This window comes from Gopherus flavomarginatus, chromosome 1 (genome assembly GCF_025201925.1).
Source record: "Gopherus flavomarginatus isolate rGopFla2 chromosome 1, rGopFla2.mat.asm, whole genome shotgun sequence".
Lineage (NCBI taxonomy): Eukaryota > Metazoa > Chordata > Testudines > Testudinidae > Gopherus > Gopherus flavomarginatus.
In genome coordinates, this window is record NC_066617.1 from 173,902,531 (window position 1) to 173,927,238 (window position 24,708).

General features: G+C 37.3%; 1 protein-coding gene across 4 annotated transcripts in view; it reads left to right on the plus strand.

The window, feature by feature from the left end:
* ZNF654 (zinc finger protein 654) overlaps window positions 1-24,708 on the plus strand; it is a 61,629-nt gene that overhangs the window by 31,360 nt on the left and 5,561 nt on the right. For all 4 annotated transcript variants that reach the window (XM_050957058.1, XM_050957070.1, XM_050957069.1 and 1 more), the window contains exons 4-8: window positions 474-609; window positions 8,583-8,785; window positions 10,339-10,478; window positions 18,984-19,125; window positions 22,183-24,475. In XM_050957058.1, coding sequence (XP_050813015.1) covers window positions 474-609; window positions 8,583-8,785; window positions 10,339-10,478; window positions 18,984-19,125; window positions 22,183-24,475 — 2,914 coding nt within the window. The remainder of the gene's footprint in view (window positions 1-473; window positions 610-8,582; window positions 8,786-10,338; window positions 10,479-18,983; window positions 19,126-22,182; window positions 24,476-24,708) is intronic.

The following is a 24,708-nucleotide window of genomic DNA, read 5'->3' on the forward strand; positions in this document are numbered from 1 at the left end:
AGTATAGACTGCATGACTGGACCAAACCTCACCTGTTGTAAATCAATGCTGATTTATGCAAGCTGAAGGGCTGCCTTAGTATGTGTTCCTCTTAAATATCTCTCAATTGGAGACTAGAAGACAGCTCCCCAAATGTTTGGGAAATGGCACAAACTTGTCAGGCTTAGTTGATGGCATTGTTAGGATGTTTACCAACGTTTATGTATAACCTTTAGATTACAGAAAAGCTAGATGGGTACCTTTTTAAGGATGAATATATAGCTTCAGTTAATATGTATGTGATTTCATAGTTTTAACTCAAAATATATGTTTCTTGAAACTTGTTTACAATATTTTTATAATACATATTTAACTTGTAGGGTAACTTTTAAACCCTTCTTATGAGGTTTGTCTTTTTAGCCATTAAATGACTAAAACTGATCTGTCAGACCTCTTCACAGTTTTAAATCTAATGCACTTTTTTTTACTCCTAGGAATGCCAAAACCTCCTAAGCAGATATGGAAATGTGAACCTGGAATTAGTGACTCGAATTATCAGAGATGGAGGGCCATGGGAAGATCCAGTATTACAAGCAGTTCTTAAAGCAAAGCCTGTATCTCAGGAGTTAGGTACTTGATTTAACACACACACATTTTTAAAAGACTTTAAAACATGTATGTTTAAGTATTATTTATAAAATACTTTTGCATATTGGGCAGTACTGACAGAGAGTGTGGTGTCAATGTTACTCAAGTTGTATTTTTGATATAATTTACTATACATGGTGTCCTATATAATAGGTACTAATTTGAAAAACTTGTTCACTGTTTGCTCATCCTGGGGGAATAATGAGCTAGTTTCCCTGATGTGTGTTGATGTGAGAGACCCTGAGGCTTTAGTGTTTTGTTTTTTAATTGAAGTAATCACTTATAATATTGTTAGAGCCAGGTAATTTACCTGTCAACGCAGTAGTTTGGGAGGAGGGGCAAAAGCTCTTCATTAAATTTCTATCAAGACAAGTCATCAAGGTAGTTGAAGTATTCATAGTTTCATACAAGAAAATAAAACTGATTTTGAGGTTGGAGGTGATTGGTGAAAGGTTTGCACCACCAGCATTATGAGCTACATTAAATTATATTAAATAAATGTCTTTACTAACCACCTAGGGAATGTGGTCTACTAGCAGTGGTCTATGGCACCTTTTTACCTCTTGCTTATTAGTTCAGAAGTGGCTCAATTTGATATTGACTAAAGGGTGTCACTATCTTTCACTAGTTTTTCCAATTTTTGCATGTCACCAGAGTATCTTTCTTGAGACAGACTGGTTCAGTCAATAGACAAGTGTGTATATTATAATTATCACTTTTATGGTAGCGTTAATTCAGAGGATAAAGACTGAAAAGCCATGGAAACTGAGTTCCATAAGCATAGTTGATTGTTCCAGAACCAAGTGGGAGCGGAATTTAGTAAGATAATGTAGGGAAGCTTTGAATGCTGTACCTCCTCTGTGGACAAAAGGACTTGGGTCTTCAAAAGTGTCAATAGTGTACCTTTCATTATAGGTAAATTTGTATGAAAGCAGAATGATGAGTAGGGCAGAAATGTCATTGGAGAGTTTTTTGTATCACACTGCAAGTTCCACCAGAATTTCTGGTGGTAATGGAAGTAATAGAAGCAATGGAAGTGGTAGAAGTCCTAAAGGATCTGAACTTTTTATAATATCAACAGGATGTTCTGAGAGAGATGGAGAGAGCTCAGATACATAGCACATTCTGCTTCAGTTTTGACATTTCAGGTGGCTTGATCCAAATTCTTGCCCCCCCCCTCCCAAAAAAAAAAAAAGGCAGTCCTTTCCCTAAAAGCTATCTATTTTCTGATTTGCCTGGTTAGTCATTATGTAGAAGCTTTCCCCAGCATGCTTTCCTGCTACCTGGTTCTTTCTCTCCCAGAATAAAATTAGCGGTAGCCTGTAGACGATCATTTTATCTAAGATGACTGCAGGCTGGATCTCCCTTCCTTCCTGTTGCTAAGTATTTTAGCTCCTATATTTTCTACTGGCTTTCATTCACACATCTACCTCTGAGATGGTATCACATCCTTATGCTGTTTTCTATTTCCTTTTAGGCAAATATCTCCTTGTTTTAAAAAAGAAAAAATATTTTATTGCTACTTAAATTTGGCTGCCTCTAAAGCCCAAATCTTCTGGAAGGAGCTTTCACTGAGCATAGGAGGATTTTTGAATCAGTACTGCAAAAATAATACATTTAAGCTATATTTATATTTCTAAAACATTACCAAACTGCTCCCACCGTGGGCACTTTGATCAGGGTGGTTTGTTTTAAATCATGAATTAAATCAGCAAGCAGGAGACCTTGATTTAAATAAGCAATTTTAATCATGTTTTATGTTTATACTTATTTTCCTAAAGAGAGGTTGATTTTTCATTATTTGGTAACCATTAAAACATGTTTGCAACTAAATATAGCCTTTACACTGAATGTGGTGCTTCTTTTTGCTAACCAGGAGAACTCTTTATCTATACACCTTTAGTTAAGCAATTTAAATAGCTTACCTTACTTTTATTCAGATTCTTAATTTTTGCATTTTTCTTGTTACAAAATGGCAAATCATGCATTTCTTATTTACTAGATTAACTTTTTTCTTGTGATTTATATTAAGCGTTGGAATTCAAATTCAATTTAAAAATGCACAAAAACAGCACTGTAATTCTAATATCTTTTATTAAATAAAGTTTCATAAAGTTTCAACGTTGATCAACCATGATTTGCATTTAAAACTGACTTATTAATCAAAGGCAGTATTATCTCTAGTTAATGAACTGATTGTTTCTGGTTGTCATATCCTTCAAGATTTTAGAACCCATAGATCTCACCAACACCTAGTTTTTATTCATAGATTAGAAGAGGAAAACAAGCTTCCCTGCATTTTCTTCAACTCCCAGCTGGTTTCTTAATTTTGAATGAACTAGTTATCAAACTGAACTAGTTGAATTCTTTTTGAATTAGAGGGACTAGGCGGGGATGTCCATTGTCTCCTTTACTTTTTGCATTAGCTGTGGAGCCGTTTGTACAGAGAACAACAAACAATGGATCCATCACAGGAATCAAAGTTGCAGGAACACATCAGAAAATAACAGTATATGCAAGTCATGTAATATTTTTATCTAAAGTAAATATTTTCCTAAAATTATCTTATAAAGAAATTTGGGACTTTGGGAAAGTGTCTGGATTTCAAGAAAATAATGCCAGATCTGAAGTGCTAGCTAAAAATTTGCCAGACTCTGAAAAGTTTCTCCTCCAGAAAACTTTTGATTACAAATGGGCAACATATTCTATAAGAGACCAAGGAATTCAAGTCTTAAAACAACCTAGAAGAACTGTATGATTTAAATGTCAAACACTACCCCAGCACTCCAGATCTCTGTTCGTTTGCTAAAGAAGTATGCCATTACTTGGTTGTGAAGAATAGCAACAGTGACAGTGAATATTCTGCCAAGGATATCTTTATTTCAAAATCTTTCTGTAATTATCCTAGACAAATCCCTAGCAAGAATGCAAAGGATATTGTTAGAATTTATATGGAATCAAAAAAGAGAACAAGAGCCGATTCTTTGTACAGTCCCATTAAACAGGGTGGAATATTCTATGGTACTATCAAACCAGCCAGCTCAAAGCAGCAGTGGATTGGGGGTGCTCTAGCCCAGCAAAACTCTGGGTCTGTATTGAACAAGAAAATTGTGGCAGTATAAACATTGCTGGGCTATTATGGATTAATAAAGAATCAAATCTGCCAGAAATTTACACACACTTCTTAGCAAACGCTACTCTGTGGGTTTGGGATAGAACTAGAGATAAGATCAGTTCTTTTTCCTCATCAAGACACCAATTGTAAATAATCCAGATCTTAACTCAAATCGCAAACCAGGGAGCTTCAAAGATTGGGTGAGTCTTGGAATAAACACAGTGGGCAAGCTATTCAGTAAAGAAACTTCTTTCTATTTTAAGAGATTAAAGGTATCTTTGACTGGCCTGCTCTTCCTTGATACCAGTACTTTCAAGTCAGACACAGTTTATCAGCTTTCCAGAAAAAACTGTTTTATATAGAAAGCTAACTTCAACAGAAGCAAAGGCATCTAGTCAATTAGGAAACAAAAATTTAAATTAATTTATATCAATCTGTGCAGACAGATTTTCTAACAGAAAAGTGTCCCTATATGACATGTTTTGAAAATGATGTGGATAGACAAATCCCAGAATGGGATGGGGTTTGATCTGGAAAAGAGGACCTGCAACCTCAGTCTGCAGCACAATAAAAGAAAATTTATTTAAGATACTGTTTCAGTGCTACTTCACACCAGCCCGGTTAAAAAATATAAATATACTGAATGAACTGGAATAAATGTTGGAGAAATTTGTGGTGAGAATGCAGATTTTATGCATATATGATGGACCATGTCCAGTCACTTGAGAGTGTCGGGATACAGTTGGTAACTAAATATTACAACTTCTTGGATATTTATTGCCAAATGATCCTTTGATAATGCTCCTGAGACTTCCTAGTGGAAATGGTCTCTCACAAGGACATGAAGAATTAATCTCTCATTTGCTAGTAGCTGCTCAGTTGCGGGTAGCCTCTCATAGGAGAGAGAAAAATAGCTCAACCATTGCAGAATGGTTCAGAAAATAGGAGATTGTGGTTATGGAAAAATTCAGACCAATTATGTACCCAGTAAGATAAGCAGAAGACCGATAGATAGATATTTGGTTGCCTTTTCATCAGTACTCAGATTGCATTCACCTGCAAAAAAAAACCACCCAGCACACCAATCCAGTTTTTTGGATCTTAACATTTGATAGACTTACCTGGTCTGTTAAATGTGTATGTAATGATTTCACTCAATTTAATAGCATCACTAGAAATGTCATAGGTATTGTAATGATACTTACTCTGTAATATGGTAATGCCATGTTAAGTAGAAAGATCGGATGACTATATTCCTGTATGTCTCTGTAAACAAAAGTGAAGTCTTGCAATGATTTTGTTTCTGATATGTACTTGACAAGGATTTGTAAACTGGTTAAAACTTCCTAAATATACAGTTTAAAAAAACAACTTAGCAGCAAACTTACTGCTTAATAGTATTTTTTTATTTAATGATGTTAGTAGATTATAGTAAGTTTAAATCTTTCTATAGGCTGTCATAACTTTAAGTAGATTTATTTTTAAAAAGCACCTGTATTTAAATTAAATTAAAAAAACCCAACAATTTAAATTTAAAAAAATCCCTGTTTTTAAAATAATGGATTTTTATCCATCTTGCCTGTCTGTCGTCCATCTATCTATGGATTTAGGATTTATCATTAAGTATTACATCTATGAAAATCTGTTGGACAGTGTGTACTGTGTGAATAAATCCTATTATGCTGTGTTGGATCCCCTAATTTGTAGACAGAGGAATAGGCTAGGATAAGCAATGGTTATTTGAGCAATATTTCTGGATGGCCATGCAAGAGGGCAATCTGTTGAAAAAGATCTAGGCTTTACTACTGAAAAAGTGCTTTCCTGGAGACAGATACACGGACCTTTTAGGCAGACCCTTGAGTCTCCAGAGCAGCCTGCCATGAATTGCAGGAGAAGTTAAAATTAGAAGGAGTAGAGACTCTCTGACATAAAAGCTTTCTTCTACCAGCCTTTAACCTTTATAATCGGGACATCCAGTAAATTCAAGCAAGATTCTGTATAGTCCTTGTCTGGACAAAAATAGATGCTTTATTTAATTTTTTCTTTCACCTTTCTTAAATTAACACTTGTTCAAATGCTGTACCTGTAATTAGGATTTGTCTGTTGCTTTGGGGCTTAGATCAGCAGCATGTATATTCTTGCCTGGGAAGGTAGGGCCCTCTATGCTAGAGAGGGGAGGAAAGGAAAACAGGTGGGGTTAATCAGCCAAAAAGCACATAAGTCTGAGAAGTGACTTGTGAATGGCTGTGGTCAGTACCCATGTAGGTGAGAGAGTCAGTAGTCAGGGGTTCCTGCTGTGAAATTGAACACTCACCTTTGGATGCTGGAGCATGGTGACCCATGGCTATATCATCTGAAAAAGGGAACTCTATAAATAAGCTGAAATAGTACTGCAGACTTTCCATTCATTACTCAGTGAAAATGGATGATGTACCAAATCATTATGCTCACAGTCTTTTGACATGAGTAGAGGTAGGAGTTAAATATCAAATCTCATGGCTTGCCAGGGATTCTTTTTTGCATGTAAAATAAGTGGTTGAGGATTGGGTTACCTTTAATACAGATATAGCATTACACAACTAGTCCCATCATGTGTTTTTAATTTAATTGGAAATATCAGTGATTTTGGTTCTGGTGGTAGTCTGCAATAACTGCTGTAGTTCATGCTTGAATTCTGCCTTCCATTTTAAATTCTTCCCACTCCTTGCTCATAACTTCCTCACACAGGTGCCTTAGAATTTTTATTATATTTTTGGAAGGTTGAGGTAGAATTAGGCTATTTGCATTACATAAGATTATCATACAACTATGTACACTTAAGTAATTTACTAAACCTATTATTTCTCTGTGTTTTGATAGCACCTAAGAATCCCTCTAAAAATCAGCCTCATTGTCCAAGACATGTAACAGTCTCCGCCCCAGAGTACTCACAACATACACAACAGACAGGCTGTAACATGTGCGCCTCAAACTAGAAGCATCACACTGAGATTTTGTAGTCTGAAATGAGACTTCAACTGTTCAAGTTTAAAGAGAATGTTAATGTAAATTTAGATCTAAAATCTGCTATTTTGCACGTGTTTTAGTTTTTTCTATTTTTTATGAACACATTTAAGTTTTTTTTCCATTTCAAGTTTAAGGAATTAAATGTAAAATCTAGCATGAGTTCAATCTTCAGATTGAAAATTTAGTATGCAGTTAAGGGGCCAGATTTTTAAAGGTAATTAGGTGCTTTTAAATGTCTACAAAGTGCCTTTTTGCTTTTTTAGACTCCTAAGTATCTTTAGAAATATGTTCTAAGGTTTCTACTGCAACTTTCACTTGGTTGTATTGCACATAAGTAGTAGTCTAATCCAGTTGTCATTGATGAAAGTAAACCGGAACATACTTTTTGTTACTTAGTGCACCTTTAAAGATGAGATTAACTTAATCCTAATTATAAGGACACGTTGGGTTGATACGATGAAGTGATGAAATAAACTCTATCTAATCACCATTTGTCTTTTTGTAAATGATATGTGAGGGAATTAGACTTAATTGCGGCTTGTGGAGATATTAATATGAGAACTATATATTGACTAAAGTCTGAGGTTATCCTATAATTTCAAATAGAAATGCATTTTAACAGTAGAGTTGGGATGATCTAAGTTGGAGGTTCTCAACCTTTTTTCTTTCTGAGGCCCCAAAACATGCTATAAAAACTCCACAGCTCACCTGTGCCACAATAACTGGTTTCCTGCATATAAAAGCCAGGGCTGGCATTAGAGGATAGCAAGCAGGGCAATTGCTTGGGGCCCCATGCCACAGGGGACACCATGAAGCTAAGTTGCTCAGGCTTCTGCTTCAGCCCCCAGTGGCGGGGCTCAGGGCCATGCAGTGGGACCTCAGCTTTCTGCCCTGGTCACCAGCAAGTCTAATATTCGTCCTGCTGAACCCTGGCAGACCTTCTGAAACCTGCTCGTGGCCCCCCGGGGGTCCCCAGATGCCTGGTTGAGAACCACTGATCTAAGCTTTGGAATTGCTATGTGACTCATTAAATCTAGTGTCCACAGCGTAACATTGTAGATAGTCATTTAATACAGCACTAATGTCCTGGTTTTACTTTATTTTTATGGAATGTATTTGCAGGGATAACAGCTTGAACAGTTCTGGAAGCTTCTAGCTTTTACTTAAATTTAGTTCTCTGTAATAGTTCAGAATTTCAGCTTCAAGATTTTTTCAGGCCCTGACTTATTTACTGAAAAGAGCTCAGTGTAAATCAGAATCTTAAAAATATTTGTCAGAAGCTATTGTTTTCCATCTGTCTAAGCAGGTAAAATACAATTGTATTAAAAACTAAAACTTACAGTATGTGAACTGAAGCTAAATGTTATTTGATTATCTTCTCCCATTCCCACTTTCCCCTTTTTTATGGATAACAAGAACATCCAGGATTTTTAAACATTTTAAAGAGTTTTTTGGAAGGGAGATATATCCTCATGCTTCAGGACATGAGCCACACTCTAATTATTGGGGGTGAGGGAGAAAGTTTGAGTGCAAGTTATCCCATAATTGCCTACTGCAAGGTTTACTACACATTGCTCTGAAGCAGCTGGTACTGGTCACTGTTGGAGACAGGATTCTAAATGAGTAAGACCACTAATCTTGTCAGCATAGTAATTCCTCTCACTCCAAACTGAAAGCTAGATCCCTGAATACAGTATTTAAATATATGGTAGGCTTCATTTGCAGATAGTTGATTATGCAACTTGTAGATATGGTCCTATAAAAAATGAGTGTAATTTGATATTTTTATGGGGACTTGAGATTCTAATTACGTCTAAATTTTTTTTCCATACAGTTAACAAATATTTAAGCTCTGAAAATCCACTATTCTTTGAACTACGTGCCAGATACCTTATTGCCTGCGAACGCATCCCAGAGGCAATGGCTTTTATCAAATCTTGCATAAATCATCCAGAAATCAGTAAAGATTTGTATTTCCATCAAGCTTTTTTCACCTGTCTTTATATGTCTCCAGTAGAAGATCAGCTATTCCAGGAGGTACTGTGTCAGTGTACATTTTTATGCCTCTAGCAATATATTATACTCTTCTCCTGTATAGTCATCAAGAGAAACATGAAACTTTTTATTCGTCCTACAGCCAAATGTCAGAACAGCAGGTGACCTGATTGGTATTCATTTGAATTTATTTTCTGAGGGCTAAAGTCTGAACATACAACTCCTAGTGACTTCATTAGTCGTTTACATTTGCCTGAAGACACCATTTTCCCCAATATTCTCTAAATAACAGATTCAGAGGCATTTTGTAACAAAGTCAAATAGTTGTTTTAAAACAACAGGGCTATAGCAGAAGAGGTTAATTTTAGATTACTTTCAGTTTAATTCCTTCTGCCTTGTCAAATTTCTTAAACTTCTAAAAAACTGTTTTCTTTTTGTTTGTGCTGGTATGTGAAATGGCACTATATAGTTTCTCCTTTTAATATTGATAGTACGTGTTACAAATGAGTGCATTTTGTGCTAATTTGTCAAAATCAAGATAAAACTTTCAGGTGGGCTTCCAGGATATGTGCAACATAATGCCTAGAAATAATAGGTTTTATATGTACTAACCCAGGGGTTGGCAACCTACGGCACATGTGCCAAAGGTGGCATGCGATCCGATTTTTGATGGCACGAGGCAGCAGGCTGAGCTCCTGTCAGCCAGGGTCCCACTGCCGGTCCCCCTCAGCACCCACTGCTGGCCTGGGTGAAGGAACCCCAGGCTGGCAGCGGGCTGAGACCCCAGCTGGCAGGAGCCGGCGGCCAAAATCCCAGAGCAGCGGCAGGCCGAGCCGCTCAGTTTGCTACCGCTCTGCGGTTTCTGCCACCTGCTCCTGCCAGCCAGGTTCCCACTGCCAGTCCCATTCAGCGCCCTCCGTTGGCCTGGGTGAAGCAACCACAGGCTGGCAGCGGGCTGAGATCCCAGCTGGCAGGAGCCAACATTGGAAAATTCAGCAAGGAAAAGCAAAGGCAAGGATCACACTAAACTGATCAGATCTGCATTTTAATTTAATTTTAAATAAAGCTTCTGAAACATTTTGAAAACCTTGTTTACTTTACATGTAACAGTAGTTGGGTTATATAATATATAGACTTATAGAGAGACCTTCGAAAAAACATTAAAATATATTACTGGCATGCAAAGACTTACTTTAGAGTGTATAAATGAAGACTCAGCACATCACTTCTGAAAGGTTGCCGACCTCTGTACTAACCCCTAAATCCCATTGAGAACTTTACCCTAAATATCTGATAACATCTAACAGATAAACTTGTCTTAGGTTTCAGAGGGTAGCCATGTTAGGCTGTATCAGCAAAAATAATGAGGAGTCCTTGTGGCACCTTAGAGACTAACAAATTTATTTGGGCGTAAGACAACTTGTCTTAGATGATTATCTGCAGAAAAACACAAAACTTTTGCCAAAGAATCCCTGTCGTTAGCAATTCTTGGAACTACTTTAGCTAATTGACTACTTTAGCATAGCAAGGTGTGATCAACTTTTTTCCCCCACGTAAGCAAACTTATCTAAACTGATCTTATTTTAATTGCATAGCACTTATTGAGGACTGATTGCAAGAGTGGAATTGAGATCATCTGCAACACTGAAAAAGAAGGGAAGACTACCTTAGCCTTACAGCTGTGTGAATCGTTCCTGGTCCCACAGCTCCAAAATGGGGACATGTATTGTATCTGGTAAATACTTTCTTTCTGGTGAAGGAGCTCAGAAGATAAATGCTTATTGCCATGATAGAAGTGAAGTGTGTTAACTTTAAGATGTGGCTAAACTTTAAAACTGCAGTTGTAACTGTTCTGACTTTTCCAGTATGCATGTTATGCATATCTAGCCTGTCTGTGTAGCTGTACATGGGAGGCGGCCATTCTATAGCCCTAATCGTTTTCATTGTAGTGAGGGCATGCTACTTTCATTATACTTGATGATAGCTTCAAAGTAGCAGCAGAAGGGTGAGTGTCTAAACTAGAGGGTTACACTGCTGTCAATATCAGTAAATATAACCTACTTAAAAAATTTCTGGCACCACAAGTATTTTCCTATCCAGCTTTTTAAATAGTCACACCAACATTATTATAATTTACCTACAGCATCCCATGGATGTATGCTTTAATATCTAATAGAGGATCTGTAATCTTCTCTGAAAATCTGCTGTTGGAGAATACTTTTTTGTTAATTCCAATTTAATTTATTCCTGTAGGCTATTGTGTTACAAATCCAAAGAACCTGCAGAATCACAAAGTTAAATGTATCCATTTAGATAAGATTCACATAATTAAAATAAATCTCCATGCATTCAGAGGAAAAGATAACATATATTCTCTAGAATACATCAGAACAAGTATTGCTCCATCCTCTAAGGTTTGAAAGGTGTCTACCAGAGAATAATCTGTTTTACTTTTGAAATTTCTTAAACCAGGTAAAATTTGACAGCCTTTTTTTAAAAAGTGCACTTAGTTTATCTGTGTCTAACATGTTGGTGAAGCAAGAAGATTCAGTTGGTTTTGCTGAATCCTACTGATCTGCTTTGTGACTGATCAAGAGAGGGTTTAAAATCAAATTGAAAAATGGAAAATAAGTCTTCCAGGATCCTCAGATCCCAGTATTTGCTTGGTTAATCAAGGGAGCTGAGAGACAGAGAAGGTTTTGCTTTTTAAAGAGAAATTCACAAAGATTGTCTAATCTTTATTTTTTACTGGCTAAAGTTTGTATTATATCTCATATTTAAAAGAGTTACTTCTTATGATGAAGCAAAAAAGTTGAATTCTGAATCTGAAATTATTTTTTGGCATCCATGCAGATACAAATGCAGATTTTACCAACAATTCATGATTGCAAATGAATAATTGTTGTCTACACTTTAGGTTTCAGACCTGTTTTTAACCATATGTTTCCTTTACCTTAAGTTTCTTAAATATTTTACACAATTGATCTTTGGGTCCATTGTAAAAACTATAACCAAAGATCTCGTCATCCTCACGTTCATTTCTGCATTCAGGGTCAGAGTTGAGAAATGCCAGTAAAGGTGCTTCATGCTTTATCACTTGTCTTCAGAACTGCAACACTTTTACCATTTTCTGGTGCTTCGGCGTCCTTAAGCAGAAGCAGCAAAAGCTTCTGAAATTTCTAAAGGTTCTTGGGCAAATAATTATGTCCACAACTGGAATAATTACTATGCTGTTTATAAAATGCTTAACTGTCTCAGCTGCACACACTGCAGAATAACTCTTCAGACCTCAAAAGGTTGTCATCACAGGCAACATTTATGAAGACTTCTGAGAATCACAGTGCCGTTATTAGAGGGCTGGAGACCATAAAGTTCAAGATAAAGTACCCCAAGTCTCAGCTTTTTTTCTGAGGCCACTGGAATGCCTAAGCTGTGTCATGTGTAGGAAAAACCATCTTGCCACCAGTCAGGATCCAGGGCACTATGGGTCTAGCAGAGAGGATTTGCCAGGGGCAACAAGTATCTGCAAGGATAATACTGATGTTGGGCTGATGGCCACATATGTTGTCAGTATTTCTGGCACACCTCCACCTGAAGCAAGCTTGGTCTATCCTGAGATCTCTTAATGTGAACCACTCACTCACATACCCTACCAGAGAAGGATGGCCTCTAAGCCACTCCGTCTCTAGGCTGCCATCAGTCTAATCTGCAGTTAAGAAGGAACAAAGTCTGCTGATCCAAATTGTAGTTAATGGAGATTCATCCTGCCTGAAATAAGATCCACATGTAGGTGTTTTACACAGAGCTGCACTTGTTCTCTGAAGGAACAACTGCACATAAGTGTTTTGGAGGAGAGGGCAGTCCTTGACTCACTAGAGGACTAAGGACCTTCAGATCCCAAGAACATAAGACCAGCCCTACTGGGTCAGACCAAAGGTCCATCGAGCCCAGTATTCTGTCTTCTGACAGTGGCCAATGCCAGGTGCCCCAGAGGGAATGAACAGTACAGGTAATCATCAAGTGATCCATCCCTGTTGTCCATTTCCAGCTTAGACAAACAGAGGCTAGGTAAACCATCCCTGCCCATCCTGGCTAATAGCCATTGATGAACTTATTCTCCATAAAATTTATCTAGTTCTGTTTTTAACCCTGTGATAGTTTGGTATTCATCACATCCTCTTGCAAGGAGTTCCCCAGGTTGATTGTATGTTGTGTAAAAAAAAAATAATATATATATATTTTGTTGTTTTTTTTAAACCTGCTGTCTGGTAATTTCATTTCATGGTCCCTAGTTCTTGTGTTGTGTTAGAAGGAGTAAATAACACTTATTCACTTTCTCCACACTAGTCATGATTTTATAGACCTCTATCATATTCCCCTCCCCCTCCCCCCGGCCCCAGTTGTCTCTTTTCCAAGCTGAGAAATCCCAGTCTTATTAATCTCTTTATACGACAACTGTTCTATACCCCTAATAGTTTTTGTTGCCCTTTTCTGAAACTTTTCCAATTCCAATACATCTTTTTTGAGTTGGGGCAACCACATCTGCATGCAGTATTCAACATATGGGTGTACCATGGGATTTATATAGAGGCAATATGATATTTTCTGTCTTATCTATCCCTTTTTCAATTATTCCCAACATTTTGTTCGCTTTTTTGACTGCTGTTGCACGCTGAGTGGATGTTTTCAGAGAACTATCCACAATGACTCCAAGATCTTTCTTGAGTGGTAACAGCTGATCTAGACCTCATCATTTTATATGTATAGTTGGGTTTGTTTTTCAGTGTGCATTACTTTGCATTTATCGACACTGAATTTCATCTGCCATTTTGTTGCTCAGTCACCCAGTTAGGAGAGTTCCTTTTGTAGCTCTTTGCAATCTGCCTGGGACTTAACTGTCTTGTAGTTTTGTATCATCTGCAGATTTTGCCATCTCCCTGTTTACCCCTTTTTCCAGATCATTTATGAATATGTTAAATAGGACTGGGCCCAGTACAGACCCCTGGGCAACACCAATATTTACCTCTATCCATTCTGAAAACTGATCATTTATTCCTACTGTTTCCTATCTTTTAGCTAGTTACCAATCCACAAGAGAACCTTCCCTCTTATCCCATGACTGCTTACTTTGCTTAAGAACCTTTGGTGAGGGATCTTGTCAAAGGCTTTCTGAAAATCTAAATAAACTATATCCACTGGATCCCCCTTGTCCACATGCTTGTTGACCCCCTTAAAGAATTCTAGTAGATTGGTGAGGTATGATTTCACTTTACAAAAACCATGTTGACTATTTCACAACAAATTATGTTCACCTATGTGTCTGACAATTTTGTTCTTTACTATAGTTTCAACCAGTTTGCTCTGTACTGAAGTCAGGCTTACCGGCCTGTAATTGCTGGGGTCTGTTCTGGAGCCCTTTTTTAAAAATTGGCATCACATTAGCTATTCTCCAGTCATTTGGTACAGATGCTGATTTAAATTATAGGTTACAGATGACAATTAGTAGTCCTGCAATTTCATATTTGAGTTCCTTCAGAATTCTTGGGTGAATACCATCTGGTTGTGGTGACTTACTACTGTTTAGTTTATCAGTTTGTTCCAAAACCTCCTCTAATGACACCTCAGTCTGGGACAGTTCCTTAGATTTGGCACCTAAAAAGAATGGCTCAGGTTTAGGAATCTCCCTCACATCTTCAACTGGGAAGACCAATGCAAAGAATTAATTTAGTTCCTCCGCAATGGCCTTATCATCCTTGAGTGCTGCTTTACCATCTTGATCGTCCAGTGGCCCCATTGATTGTTTAGCAGGCTTCCTGTTTCTGATATACTTAAAAATGTTTGCTTTTAGTTTTTGAGTCTTTGGCTAGCTGTTCTTCAGATTTTTTGACCTTTCTAATTAAATTTTTTTACACTTCATTTGCCAGAGTTTATGATCCTTTCTACTTTCCTCATGAGGATTTAATTTCCACTTCTTAAAGGATGCCTTTTTACGTCTCAACTGCTTCTTTTGTTTAGCCACACTTTGGTTCTCTTGCTATGTTTTTTAATTTGAGGTATACATTTAAGTTGAGCCTATATTATGGTGTCTTTAAAAACTTTCCACGCAGCTTGCAGGGATTTTACTTTTGGCACTGTACCTTTTTAATTTTTGTTTAACTAACATCCTCATTTTTGTGTAGTCCCCCTTTCTGAAATTAAATGCTACAGTGTTGGGCTGCTGTGGTGGTTTCGCCGTCACAGGGATGTTAAGTTTAATTATATTATGGTCACTATTACCAAGTGGTCCAGCTATATTCACCTCTTGGACCTGATCCTATGTTCCACTTAGGACTAAATCAAGAATTGCCTCTTCTCTTGTGGGTTCCAGGACTATATGCTCCAAGAAGATCATTTAAGGTGTTAAGAAACTTTATCTGTGCATCCCTTCCTGAGGTGACATGTACCCAGTCAAGATGAGGATAGTTGAAATCCCCCATTATTATTGAATTTTTTATTTTAATAGCCTCTCTAATCTCCCTGAGCATTTCACAGTTACTATCACCATCCTGGTCAGGTGGTCTGTAATATATCCCTAGTGCTATATTCTTATTATTCAAGTATGGAATTATAATCCATAGAGATTGTATGGTACAGTTTCGTTCATTTAAGACTTTTACTTCATATGATTCTATGCTTTCTTTCACATATAGTGCCACTTCTCCACCAGCACGACTTGTTCTGTCCTTCCAATATATTTTGTACCCTGGTATTACTGTGTCCGATAGATTATCCTCATTCCACCAAGTTTCTGTGTTGCCTATTGTATCAATATCCTTATTTAATATGAGGCACTCTAGTTCACCCGTCTTCTTATTTAGACTTCTAGCATTGGTATAAAAGTACTTTAAAAACTTGTCACTTTTTAGCTGCCTGCCATTAGACAATTTAATTGAATAGGACTTTTTTTCATTTGACTGTTTTTCTCATCAGATCCTTCCTGTATTTTATCATCTTCCAACCTCTCCTCCTTATTAGGACATAGGGCATCTCCATTTGTAGATCTTCCGCATAGGCATGTCTGAACCATATGGTCCTCTGCACCTCTCGGCTTTCCCCCAGCCCTTAGTTTAAAAACTGCTCTACAACCTTTTGAAGTATAGCAAGGTAATCATGATTCAAACCGACAACCAGGATGTTGACATAAGCAAACTTAAACAGGATCGCACTTTCCAGGTGTGTGATTTGGTAGTTTCCAGACATTTGTCATGGTCACTTGCTTGGCATGAAAGAAACACAGTTGTTGATCTGTTTCTGATCTGTTGACCTTTGGCTCAATGGTAGGTAGTTCGGTATTTTTTGTGTAGGGTACAGCAGAGAGATCTATTCATAACCATTCAGAATGGACATCTAGTGTTATTACCAATTCCTATGTATGTTCAAGGATGTTTCTTCCATTTACTTGAAATAGGTCACATTCGCCTTTCCTCTTAACATCGGTAGCAAAGGTCTTAGATGTAGGTCAAGAGAGACACAGCCTCAAAAAGCCTCAGATGCTGTTTGCGGTGGCAAAAACTGTTTTTTAAGCATTTAAGGATGGTTATAACCGATCACGTCAGGCTGAATATCTGGCCACATTGGTCAGAGAACCAGGGCAACTCTGCACCATATCCTGTGTTCACACTTCTTGTCAGTGTGGCCCCCGAGAGGATAGAAGCTTGGAGTAAAACTTTCAAAAGTATCCAAGTGGCTTAAGAACCTAAGTCCCATTTTCAAAAGTTACTGAGCCACTTAGTCTAGATCCTATTCACTTTCAGTTAGATATAAGTTCCTATGTGCCTAAATGACTTGAAAATGGGATTTAGGGTCCTGAGTCATTTGGATGCTTTTGAAAATTTTATCCTTGGTGTTTAGAAATGTCAAGAGTTTTCATGCTAATCAGTAATCTACTTGGTGGACATTTAAGGGGAAAAATTTCAAGATCCTATGCTAAAAGGCCCATATGATACTTTTATATGCCCCATACAAGCTGCTCAGCTTTCTTCTCTTGTCTGTTTCAGTTCTGAACATCTTCCTTTAACGTTTGTGAAAAGTTGAAATAGCTATTTGATTATACAGAAGATAATCAGTTTCTTTGTGCTTTCACAAGCTTTACAAGTGTCTTGATGTATTTATGAGATTCATGATCCTGGCACAGCTGAGCATAGGTTCATACATCTTGTTTAATCCTTAAGGCAGGAGATTTTTTTTTTCCCTGGGAAATGTATTGGAACAATATTTTTGTGCATAAAAATGGCTGTTACCAGCTCAGGCTCTTTTTTTTTTTGCTGGCTTCACGGTATAGGTAGTTCCTAATACAAAGAGGCTAAAATGATTGTTGATGATCTTTTTTTAGCTTCGTGCCTTTACACAATGATAGGATATGCGATTACGCTGAGGAAAGCCCATTTTTAATTTTGTCTACTCTGTGAGCTCAGATTTTACTTGGAACTTAATATTCTGGGGGAAATGACTTAAGTTCTGAATAAGTGAGATTCAAGATCTAGTATCTGAACCAACTTATAATGTATTTTTAAATGTACCGTGGAGCTGTTGAAACACCCCAAATTCTCAAGTGATGTAGGTGTTCTATCATATTCAGTCAATCCTAGCAATGTTTTCCTCTGCTTAGTGAGGCTGTTCTTCACAAGCTTGATGTCAAAAATCTTGCTAGACTTGTATCTGGCACAGATTAAAAAGTCAGCCAAACCTTTTGGTTTTTTTATACTAATTCACTAGGCTCTGTGGGATTCACTGGAAAAAAATCCAAATGGCTTGCTCACATATCATGATTAGTTTGGCAGGGCTGCAACCTGGTCATAAGGCTCATTTCATACGAGTGTGAGATTCAGCCAGTCTTGGCTCTTTTTTTAACCCATGAGATTTGGAAGGTAGTTGTGTATAATTCTTTAAATTATTAACTAAGGGTGGTTGCTTAGATTTGTTCTAGAGGTGTTAAAGAACTACTTTCTGGGGTATAGATGCCTTAGACTTTATTTTTAGACTTCTTTCTTTTGAAAGATATCTTATGTTGAATCCATCTGCCATGGAGTCACAGTAGTGACTCCATAGTTAAAGTTGGAAGAAATTGCCTTTATTTCCTGTTGCCCATGAGCTCTACCAGTTTTCAGCTGTGCAGTACGTATCCCAGTGAAAACTCTGCCTACTATCCTGTAAATTGCAAATGTACCTGCTCATTAGAGGTTCACTGGGCTGTCCACCTACATGGTAAAGACCAGAGACCAAGACCTCATTTCCTTCTACACAAGATTCCGTTCCCCTGCACCCTACTTTGGAATGGATAACATCAAAGACTTGAAGCTGCATATAAAGGCAGGAAACTTTTTTCTATATTCATCTTGAATATGCAGGCCAGAGACTTCCCCTACCATGCATCCTCAACAGATTGCCTGCTATTGCCGTATACCTGTTACAGACTTAAAGGGCTAGTACAACAGACAAGCTGGACAAGGTAATATTTTATTGGACCAACTTCTCTTGGTGAGAGAGACAAGCTTTTGAATGCTTCTCTCTCACAACAGAAGTTGGTCCAATAAAAGATATTCTCACCCACTTTGTCTCTCTAATATCCGGTGCCTGACACAGCTACAACAACACTGTATAGTACAGAAGACATCACCGGTCAGAAAAGGACAGTATAATAGTGATATAGACATGCACCATGCAAAACATCAGTATCTTCTAAATGGTAACCAGTGGGCTTCCCCTAATAGTGGAATGGATCAGAGACCATGTCCCTACCATCCTTTCATTTTGTCACCCTCAGACATTTGTGCTCCTGAAAGCTTCCCCACCTTACAGTGAGTGTAATTTAATCCCAGAATATATTGGCATGGCCATCCTGACAGTCATCTTCCCTATAATCTTCAGAAAGCAGGGGTAAATGCTGTAAGCTTTCTGTTTTGTTGTCCAGTTCTCTGTGATACTAAGCTGGATCCATTCATCTTCTGTTGCATATTTTAGTGGGTCCATGATAGAATATACCATAGATGCTTTAAAAATGACTTTTTCCATCATGTAACTTCATGCATATATTTGTGGTTTTAATTAGCTTTGCCCTTAACTGTCAAATATGATTATAGTTACAGAATTATTTGCATGCAAACAATATGCATAGTCAAACTGCTTATAGAAACACATCTTGCTTAAGGCCAGCTCTGTTTCAACCATAGCTTAACAAAACTGTTTTGTTTTATATTTATAGGGACCTGATATTTATGTGGAGTAAACTGCAGCTTAAATCTAACCCTTCGAAACAAGTATTTGTTGATCAGTGCTACCAGCTTTTAAGGATAGCTACAAATGTCAGAGTAATTTTCCCTTTCATGAAAGTCATTAAGGATGAAGTAAGTGTTGATTTTTTTTTTTTTTTTTTTTTTTTTTTTTTGCATTACCAATTTGACTTAGTCATTGCTACCTCATTTTCTTGTGTGCTGGTCCATTGCAGCAAAGGGGGAAAGAAGGGATAGCTAGACAATATTAATTTCAAATTAAGTCAAGACCCAAAAAACTAGCTAAAAAAACTTCTGGGTACTGCATATGACCCAGAGTTCCTTTGTCCATTGTTATGGTTTTACAAATGCACTTTTTCCTATTATTTAAATTGTTTTTCTCTCATGTATGTGGGCTCCTCCCAACCCTATAGAAATAAGAGGAAATTGACGCAGCAGAAATGGCAACATTTACAGTAAATAAATACATCAAGTAAACAAACTAGAGAAAAATAACTTGGTTTCTAATTTACTACTGTTCTCGTAATCTTAAGTGTTGCAATGATATAGTAACATGCTTTCCTGCAGAAATCTGAAACTGTGTTCCTTTTGGAGTTCCTTCAGCAACAGCCACTCTACAATAAGCTATAATGGGATACTACAACACAGTACGTGTCAATAGATCAATACAAGTAACTTGTCTGTAGCACACAGAAAGGAGTTCAACTTCCAGTGATCTAAATGATTAAAGCATCTGTAGACTTACAAAAGAAAATGGGAATGAAAAAATTGTAGACTTATATTTCTCACCTAGAAGATGGGTTTGGCTGATTTCTTTAGTATTTTTGTATTAGATCATTTTGCAGTATTTTTGCTGGGTTTTCTTCATTTTGGCTGAGATTCAGTTGTCGTTTTGATTAAATAGTATCTTCCATATAATTGCTTTCCCTTGGATTAAATGTACCACCATTTATTGTTAATGGCTTTCACTGGGCCTCTCATACCTGTCCTGTGTCCATTGGCATCCTAATTCCAGAAGAGCACATCTGCTAAAGCTTTTTGAAGCACTTTCCCAAGCAGGCTGTATATATTTACCATTCAGGAGACGAATAGAGATATTGAATTGTCTGAGGGCAGATATTATCAGTTAAATCAGTAGTTGCCAAACTATCATCCATCAACTACAAGTGGCTCCTACAGCACTTGCTGGTGGTCTGCAAACACCTGACTGGTTACATGGTGCTGTTTTCATAGTTTATATTAAAAGGAGCTAAAAGTACTCTAAATGCATTTCTAATACTCCTTTGCAATGTAAGCAATTGCTGTAGTTAACAGAAGGATGTTACTTGTTTGCCGGTGAGAGCTGATGACCCATGCAGTCTTAAATGAGAGAGAGTATGATCTGTGAGACAGCCTCTACTGAGATAAGGCCCACCCTATGTACATTTGAGACCCCTTGAATTAAGAAACGGACACAATTAATTGTGGCCTTGTTATTGGCAATATAATGGCTGAAGAATTGGACTATTTAATGTAATGTGGTATTATTTACCTTTGGCCAAACAAGGTTCTAAGCAGAAGACATGGTAAACTTAGTTGGTTCTCTGCCTTTTTATCTGTAGCCAAAGTATAGATCTATTTCTTTTAACATGGATCTTGAGTTTGTATGATAGTGGCAGTGTCCTGAGGGATTATTAATTCTTTGGCAAGGAATCAAGCGTGGATCCTGGAAAAAATAAAGTAGTACTACAAACTCCACGCAAAAGAGCTAATAGAGTAGACCAAAACACATTGTACTTCAGACACTTATTTGATGACATTTGGTTCCAGGTTCAGCCTGTCTGTATGCTTTGCCATGTCTCTCAGTAGTTTGTAATAAAGAGCAACATTGCTCATCCTAATGTGCCAAATAGCTCAAATTCCACATCTAATATGTGACTAACTTTACATCTGACAGCAGATTTTTATAGTAGTAGGACTGTATTAGGTTTCTTGGCATTCTAAGACTTAGGTGCATGAAGAATGTATCATTTTTTTCACTTGAATCAAAGTAAACCTATGTTAACATTACAGTATAGTTATACACAAGTGAAACAATTCTGTTAATGTTCACCATGTCTTGACTCTAAGTAAATAGTCCAGAAAATATTCCTGGTGGTTAGGTTAATCTGGTACTGCTCTGTTAGTAAGATTTGACTAAACACTCAAGTGCTATTTAGATTTTTAAATGCCCCAACCAATATGTTAATATGTATGTACTTGTTGATACATAGATATTGAAGATGTATGCAACATATAGCTATGATAAAAACTTGTTCCCAATTTTTTTCCTTTATCAAATTATTTTATATCTCAGATAGGAGGCATTTTCAGAAGCACATCTTAATTATAAATTTCAGTTAAGGGCCTAGCTTAAATTTCAAGTTGTCAGTATTTTTCAGGGTGATAGCTCACCATTTCTGAAATGTCAGGCCATTATGATAAGTCAGTTTGGGCACCCAAAATCACTTGTCACCTTTGAAAAGTTATGCCCACATTTGTAGTTTTCATTTTTTATGCAGTACAAGTTAAATGAGTCAAAATGGGGACAGATGTAGAGAGCCCAAGCTTCAGGAAACCTTGACCAAAACACTGCATTATATTTTTCTTTCCCTCAAGTGTGTGAAAGCATATTTAGAATATGCTCAGTTATATTATGAAATATAGACCAATTAATCAGGATACGGATGGCAGAATAGTGTTTTGCACCATGGTCCTTTGCGTGCAGTTCTCTAAATTGAAACTAAAACATGCCCAACGGTTATCCCGCTGTCTCTTTGACACAAGTGTGCAGTGCAGAAGTATCCGAAGCTTTGTTGACAGCACTAGATATGCAGCCTGCAGTGCAAGCCAAATGTTATGCTCAGCATAGCTGTAGTTTATTTTATTGCTTTATTTATATATCATTTAATAAAATCTGCTTTTGGAGATCTTTGCAAGTTTAAACATTTTCATTAACAACTGAGATGCCTTCTGAATTCTACTTACCTTTGAAATATTTTAATACCAAGTTGTTAGGTGGAAATTCAAATATTGTTTTAGAACTGAATTTTTGTTGCTTTTGTTTTATTTTGCATTCAAACGTGCCTCTGTTGCAAACCAACAATAAAAGTAGGGGATGATGTATAATTAATGTTAATTTCTTTTCTGCAGGTTGGAGACGATGGTTTGCAGATTTGTGTTGAAATATGTGGCTGTGCTCTGCAGTTGGACCTTCGTGACGATCCAATTATGAAATGTCTCATATATAAAACGATTGCTCATTTTTTGCCAAATGACTTGGAGATACTCAGAATTTGTGCGCTTTCTATTTTTTTTCTTGAGCGCACCTTAGAATCATATTACACTGTTGAACATCTATATAAATGTGCAGATGAAGAGTATAATGAGCACACTAGTTCTGTTCAGAACCGTGTACGTTTTGAGTTGCTTCCAATTTTGAAGAAAGGTTTGTTTTTTGATCCTGAGTTTTGGAATTTTTTGATGATCAAGCAGAATTGTTTGTCACTGTTGAGGGACAAAGCATCTGTTGGCTTAGGTGCAAGTACACTGGAAAATTCTGTTGCTAATACAGAGAAGCCGATGGAACGTCAGGCTTTGAGTGAAGAAATCTCTTTAACAGATCTAAGTAATGGGGAACTTGACCCTGAAGACCCCTCTGAAGACCAATCTAATGGTCATGCCAGAAAGAACCATGTAGCTCTTGCAGCATCTAAAATAGATCATAATGTACCAAGACACCGTTGTGCATTATGCAACAGGGAATTTCTTGGTGGTCACATTGTGAGGCATGCACAGGCTCACCAGAAAAAAGGCAGTTTTTCATGTGTAATATGCTGTAGGAAATTCAGGCAAAGAGGAATCATGCTGAAGCACTTAAGGAATCATGTCAAGAAAATACAAAGACAGCATCTTGCTGCTACCCATCATGATGATCAGGAAACCCCTGCTTTAAATGAAGTAAATTGCTCTCATGCGTCAGTCTCTTTTGAAAATGGGAATTCTAACAGTTCTAAAGGTAATGAATCAGAGGTTGCAGTAGTTCCAAGTACTGATATGGAACTACAAAACCATGACCAGGAATTGGATGTGGCTGAAAATCATGTAAGCCAACAGGATAATGTTGTTGAAAACGGTAGTTGTGACAGCTGTTTAAATAATACTCCTGAGCCTTTAACTACAGAGGGTTTGGCTGAGGGTGGCAGTAGCCCAAGTCAAGAGTCTCCTATACTTCATAAAGTAAATGGAGCTTTGTGCTCTCAAAAGGATCCGGATGTTATGGATCAAGAAGGTAACTTCAAGTGCCCTGCCAACAGTTGCATTAGAGTGTTTAAAAAGATAAGATTTCTCAATAAACATGCAAGAAAAGCTCACCCAGCTGATCTGAAGGTGCAGCAGCATATAATGAAGTGGAATAAAGGAAAATGTCGGTTCTGTCAGAGAAAGTTTGCAGATTCTCAGCATTTCATAGACCACCTGAAGCGACACGTATATCCAAATGTTTACTTTTGTTTACATTTTAACTGTAATCAGAGATTTAAGCTGTCCACTGAGCTTGCAGAGCATACGAAAAGTCACAGTGTTTTTAAAGCTCAGTGCAATTTTGCAGAGTGCTGCGAGCTTTTTGAAGAGCTTCCTTTGCTGTATGAACATGAGGCTCAGCATTATTTAAACAAAACGGAGTGTTCTGAAATAAATGAAAAAAATTTGTCAGATACTCTATCGGAGTCGCTTTGTGGTTTTCAAGAAAAAGATGCTTCTAGTAGCGAAAAAGAAGCTGTAGATTTACCAGTTCCAACTTGGAAGGCAAGGAAAGACTCTACAGAACCAAAGACATATATCCAGAGTATTGAGAAGAAAGCATACAATGTAACTCAGAATGGGAGTGAAAATTCATCTGTTACTGCTACAGTTTTAAGCTTGATAGACCAAAAGATGCCTATAGTACAGCCAAAAACTGAAAACTGTAATGTTCGTGACCAACTGGTCAATGGGCACATTGAACTGGAGCAGACGTGTTCAGCTTCATCAGATGCAGCTTTGGACAGAGTGGCAGATGAAACAAGGACAGAAAATGGGTCAATACCTGTTTTACAGAACAGCAATGATGTACCACAAAACAATACTGCTGCAGTCTCTCAGTCACCTTCGAAACCAAATCAGACAACTGAAAATACTTCATATGGCTTAATTGTGACAAAACCATATGTTAGACCGTTGCCTCCAAGTTACCTTGATGAACGATACATTAGCATGCCAAAACGTAGAAAAACTTTAACTGATAAAATAGATTCCCATTCTGAGCAAGATAAAGCTTGTAGCAAATCAACAGAAAGATTTAGATGTGGGAACTGCCTGACCACCTACTGTAACTCAGAAGCACTTGAGGCTCACCTTGCACAAAAGAAATGTCAGACGCTGTTTGGATTTGATTCAGATGATGAAAGTAAGTCTTACAATGCTTCTATATGCATACGTTTAGCGATAGAAACTAAGAGAAATGGTCCTTGGAAACAGACCTCAAGGCAGAACAGATTTTAAAAAAGACAAATAGAGCACATAACAAATTCCACTGTACTCGAACCTGTACTAGAATTGAATGGTAATGATGTGAATAAAAACCAAGTATTTTAATAAACCGGAAGATAAACTCAATCAAACTAAGAGTTTAGGAAAAGA